The 6,000-nt window shown below is 42.5% G+C and overlaps 1 protein-coding gene across 1 annotated transcript in view; it reads right to left on the bottom strand.

Annotated features, from left to right (window-relative positions):
- TRPA1 (transient receptor potential cation channel, subfamily A, member 1) overlaps nt 1-3,474 on the bottom strand; it is a 68,387-nt gene extending 64,913 nt beyond the window's left edge. The window contains exon 1 of the mRNA XM_006880540.1: nt 3,364-3,474. Coding sequence (XP_006880602.1) covers nt 3,364-3,474 — 111 coding nt within the window. The remainder of the gene's footprint in view (nt 1-3,363) is intronic.
- Nucleotides 3,475-6,000: the final 2,526 nt, after the last annotated feature.

A 6,000-nucleotide genomic window follows, 5' to 3' on the forward strand; every position in this document is an offset into this window, starting at 1 on the left:
TTCCTAGCAGTCCATGGTACACTCAATACTCTTCTCTAGCACCACAGCTCAAAGGCATCAATTCTCCTTCTATCCTCCTTGGTCATTGTCCAACTCTCTGATGCATAACAAGTAATTGTGAAGACCATGGCCTGTATCAGAGGCACCCTAGTCTCCAGAGAGACACCATTGCTCTTCAGTACTTTGGAGAGGTCCCTAACAGCAGACTTTGCCATGGCAATGCACCTTTTAATTTCCTGGCTACTGGTGCTAAGAGTGCTGACTGTGAAGCCAAGCACACTAAAGCTGTGTACAATCTCAATCTCTTCACCACCCATCCTGATGCTGCCAATTGGTCCAGTGGTGAGAATCTTTGTCTTCTTGACACTGAGCCTCAATCCATATTGTAGGCTGAAGTCCTTGACACTCTGCAGCAGGCGCTTCAGGTCCTCTTCAGTTTCAGCAAGCAGGGTTGTGTCATTTGCATAACGCAGATTGTTGATAAATCGTCCACCAATCTTGACCCCACATTTCTGCTCATAGAGCCCAGCCTCCCGGATAATCTGTTCTGCATATAGGTTGAAAAGGTATGGAGATAGGATGTATCCTTGGCGTACACCCTTCCCAATTTTGAACCACGCAGCGTTCCCTTGCTCTGTTCTGACAATTGCTTTCTGGTCCAAGTATAGGTTTTGCATGAGCACGATTAAATGTTCTGGGATTCCCATTCTTCTCAGAGTCAGCCACAGTTTGTTATGATCCACACAGTCAAATGCCTTTGCATAGTCAATGAAACACAAATAGACATTCCTCTGGTATTCTCTGCTTTCAGCTAAGATCCATCTAACCTCAGCTACAATATCCTTAGTACCCTTCTAAACCCAGCCTGGACTTCTGGCAGTTCTCTGCTGATGTGCTGTTCCAGTCATTTTTGGATAATCTTCAGTAAAATCTTGCTTGCATGTGAAATCAGTGAGATTGTTCTATAGTTTCCACACTCAGCTGGGTCACCTTTCTATGGGATAGGAACAAATATAGATCTCTTCCAGTCAGTTGGCCAAGTGGTTGTTCTCCAGATTTCTTGGCACAACTTGGTGAGCACGTCCATGGCAGCATCTTTTAGCTGAAATATGTCAATTGGTATACCATCTATTCCTGGAGCCTTATTTTTTGCCATTTCCTTCAAAGTAGCCTGAACTTCTTCTTTCATCACCATAGGTTCTTGCTCATCTGTTGTTTCATGAAATTCTTCTGTGTCTGCCAGTTCCTTTCGATACAGTGACTCAGTATATTCTTTCCATCTTCTTTTAATAATTCCTGGATCATTTAACATTCTGCCGAAAGCATCCTTGATTATAGTAACTCGAGGTTTGAATTTGTTCTTCAGTTCCTTGAGCTTAAGAAATGCTGAGCGAGTTCAGCCCTTTTGATTTTCTGACTCCAGCTCCTTGCACATTTCATTGTAATATTTTGTTTTGTCATCCCGTGTTGCCTTTTGAAATCTTCTGTTCAACTCTTTAGTATCTTGAATTCTTCCTTGTGTTTTGGCTTCTCTGCGCTCCAGTGCAATTTTCAGAGAATAAATGAAAAATGCTAAAGGGCTTTTGGGTCTTTTTTTTCCTTCCAGATTTCTCATCTTTTAAGTTTTCTGAATGTGTTGGTAATCCCAAGATAGAGTGTGTATGCTGGAGAAAACAAGCTATGCACCATTTATGTTTCATCAGGAAGTCACCAAGAAATAACTCCCTCTACCTCAGAACTCTCCATTGTTATCCATGCTGCTTCACAATGAGTACAACCACTGGAAATGTTAAAAAATTATCTGAAATTACTGCAGTTAATAAAATACAGCATTAAAAAAGTCTCTATTAGCTAAGTATATAAAAATTTATGAAGCTCTGATATAGTCTCTGAAAGCCCTACATGAAATCAATGACTCTAACTGTCTTAGGCAATAAAATGATAATAAATTTGTGGTTCTATGCTACAGGAATCCTTCTGTAAGCATCTTGAGGAAACACAATCATATCAGTAAGCCAAAAGAAGTGGCTATTTTGATAGTATGATTTTGAGTTTTTTAGAAAAATTTCCTATTGTTATTTTGTTTATATTCTTCTGGTCCTTTAATGCCATTTCAAAAGTTTGGTGGGCAGAGGGAGGGGTTGAAAGAATTAGAAAAGGTCCAGTGCAGACCTGAAAAGATGGGGTAATCGTGGGCAAGGATCAATGGTAATTAATTTTATAAAACACAAGATATAGAAATGATGGTATGAAACACGATGTGAGTAGAGGAAAGTGTGAAACATAATGTACATACGTGAAACACAATGTATACAATTTTTATGCAAACCAATATAAAATAAAAAGAATTTTAAAAAAAAGATCTTATTATAGCATTTGAAATCCACCCGTGGCTCAACTGTATGGATTAGGCCAGAGGCATTTGTCAAAATACTTGGGAGGGTGGAGGGGCGGCGTAGGAGGGGAAGACCCTCTATGAGGTGGATTGATTCAGTTATTGGGATAGTCGGGATGGGTGTGTCAGAGGCAGTGTGATTGACACAGGATAGAGCAGGGCTTAGGGCTGTTGTACATAGAGTCGCTATGAATCGCAAGCGACTCGACTGGCACATAAAAAACAATAATAAGGGGGAAAATGTTAGTGTTCTTTGATGTGTAAATACTTAACTTGGAAGAACAAATTTAACCAAAATTAAAACTACTGCTTGATGATTCTTGCCAGGATTTTAACATATACTTGTATCTACAAAAGTGCCCTTACATAGATAAACCAAAGGCACATGGATTAGCTCACGCAAAGAGAATCACCCACTCTTGGGTGGAATCCAGTCCCTTTGAGAACACCCAGCTGTCTTCAAAGAACCTATTGCCCAATAGATGGATTCTGACTCATAGGGGCTTTGTAGGGGAGAGTAGAATTGTCCCATTAGTTTTCTCAGGCTTTAAATCTTCATGGCAGTCCAAGACCTCACTGGGCTGCCAATAGGTTCAAACCAGATCAGTTTGCTCTGGAAAATCTTAATCACGGAGCATATAGCGACTAAAGCTCTTTCAAGGGGGCTCTAAATATTTCCCTAACCCCCTCCTACCCTGACTCAGAGTCTAATCTACTTCAGGTCATTGGGTCTTGTTTGGGGAGAGACTTCTGTTTCACTCTGCAATGGAGTATATATACTTGTCAACTTAACTTTATGAGACAGCACCCCTCCTCTATTGCACACACTATCCATTCCCAAAACAAACAGCCATCCTCTGCTTCAGTCCTGCAGCTGCCAAAGCGGAAACCCCGAGGGCAAAGTGGAGAACGAAGGAAACTTCACTCTGACTTCAGCCCCATCCTGACCTCCCTGGACCCCGGCATACCTTAAAGGAGTCCTTGCTGTCGTCCATGTCGCCCTCCACGCCCTCGTAGACCACGCCCTGGGGCTCCTTCTTCTCTCCCAGGCGCAGCATCTTCATCAGGCTGCGCTTCATTGAGTCCCGGCGCCACCTGGCGCAGCTGCTTGCCGCGGGCGGACACCTGTGGGCAGCGGGCTGAGCGTGGAGGCTGCGGCGGATCTGTGCAGAGAGCTCCTGGCGGTGGAGTTCTGAGTCTGCAAACCCCTCGCTCTGCAAGGGGCCAAGAGTACTTCTGCAGGGAGTCCTCCCTTGAAGTACTTATAGCACAGATTCCAGGCGGTGCATCAGGAAAAGGGTGGGAGTTCAGAAGGGAGGAGGGTGTCTGCCGGGGACTCTCCCCTCATAGGCTGAAAGCACAGTTTGTCCCTTTTCTGCCTGTCTCCGGCCTTGCACCTCCTCTGGTCAAGTGTGCTGGGCGGGGTGAAATCCAGAGAATCTAAGACCATAAAAACAGTCTTCAAGCTCTTCACCTCAAACTCACTTACCAGTCCCCAGCTCTGGAGTGAGGGAGAGTGAGTGCATGTGTGTAAAGTAGAGAGATAGAGAATAATTAATAAATTGATACAAAAATCTCCGTGGATTTCCCATGTCCATCTCCTTTGGGAAAACTTTTTGATATAGAAAAAAGGTTTTCATTTAAAAAACCAAACACCTTTTTTTCCCCCCCTGGGGCTTTTAGAATCCCTGTAAACTTTAGGAACCATTCTCCCTGGATAACATTTATTAATCCTTCTTATTTGATGTTTAAGAATAACTATTATCTGCACTATTTGACCTAAGCCATCTTGACCGATGTAAATTTGTCTGTCCTCAGTTTTGATTGAAAGGTTTATCAATCTTCTACAGAAAGGAAGAAAGACACAGTTTTCTTTTAATTGAAAACTATATTATACATATTCATACCTAAAGACAAAGAGCTACTGCTACATTTAAGCTACATTTTAGAAACCAAACAAAGGTTAGTTGTACTTAGCACAGGCTAGACCTTAGTTCCTTTAAAGCTTTTGTTGGTATTTGTCTTCCAGTGAATTCTTATAGTGTGAGGAGTCATGATGACCCTGAGGAACTCTTAGGAGAGCCCCTAAACCTTCCTGTCAACATGGCAAATCACCATCAATCCCAGCCTGGTATGTAAATAACTCCAAGACTGAGTAACTATCAAGAGGTTCAATTTCCCTCCAACATCTCTCTTTCGGAGATATATCATGTTCTGCTTTTAGCTTATTTCAAGTGAGTAAGATACCTGGAAAAACAAAGAAGAAAAACAATCAGAAAATTGGGACATGAGGTTGACTTTCACTGAGCAGTACTCTGACATTTTTACATACGGTTGTGGGTCGATTCCGACTCTACAGTCCACAACAACAAGCAGGCACACTAGGTAGATGGGTAAGGAGTTGCACTGCCATCCCAAAGGCACGGTGTTGGAATCCACCAGCTACTCCATGGGACTCTCAAGCAACTTCCTGCCTCTGAAAAGCCACTGGAGGATTAGCTATGAGTTGAAGGGAAGAAAGAGAGACAGAAACAGAGAGAAAGACAGAGTTCCGAAATGGTGACACAGAATGCTTTCTGGGCATATTAAGACTTTAATTTGTGAGTATGAATTACTGTGACCAATTTTGTTTTTTGAACCACTTAACTGAGCAAGATAGTAAAGCAAAGGGTGAATCTAGAGGAGTCTTATTGAGATCATTTTGAAAGCTGGGACAGAGGTCAGGCCATGGTGATCAATATGAGATGGCAGTGTTGGTCTTTGGAGAGAGGGGTGTCAGGACCAGGGAACTCTAGCTGTGATAGAGGAGGAGAGTCACACAAAGCTAAAACCTTTACTTTATAGTTTTCTCTGATGTCAGCATAGAATCTGTACAAAATGTGTTCCCCTTCTGCGTTCCTCCTGATGGACTCCATTTACTTTCCTTAAAATATATATTCTTCTAAACATGTCCTCTCCTGCTTTTATCCACACATTATACCAGTACAGTAAACTGACAAGGACTGTACCAACAAAAGCAAATAATAAGCAAGCAAGCAAAAAAAAAGCCCACTCATCTATAAAGTAATAAGCAGCATGCAAAGAAATTCCTGATACAACAAACTGACAGATAGGTGTTGTATCTCTAATAGCAAACTATAAAGACAATCAGGAATGCAAACAACAAGGCATGTTGTTGTTGTTGTTGTTGTTGTTATGTGCCGTCGAGTGGCCTGCGACTCATAGTGACCCTATGTACAACAGCCCTAAACTCCGCTCTGTCCTGTGCCAATCGCACAAGGCATAGGACATCCTTTTCTGAGATCCTTGATGAGACGGTAGAATGGGAATCCAGATACCGGTATTTGTCCAAGGCAGTAGCTCAGCTGGGTCTTTGGTACTGCTGTATGGATTGTGGCCTGAGGGCTAAGCCCATGGGCCCTCTTGGATCTGGCTGTGGAGGAGCTGACTATATAGATGGCCATGAAAATCCTGGACCTTGCAGTTTGAAAACTAAAATGTGCCTGATTCAGACCATGGGCTTTTCAGTTACTTCAGAGCTGGGCGATGAATAAGGATGACAGAAGAATCGTTGCCTTGTATTGTGGTGTTGGAGAAGAGTACTG

Source organism: Elephantulus edwardii, unplaced genomic scaffold (genome assembly GCF_000299155.1).
Source record: "Elephantulus edwardii isolate Elephantulus edwardi_28Jun2011 unplaced genomic scaffold, EleEdw1.0 scaffold00008, whole genome shotgun sequence".
NCBI classification, from domain to species: domain Eukaryota; kingdom Metazoa; phylum Chordata; class Mammalia; order Macroscelidea; family Macroscelididae; genus Elephantulus; species Elephantulus edwardii.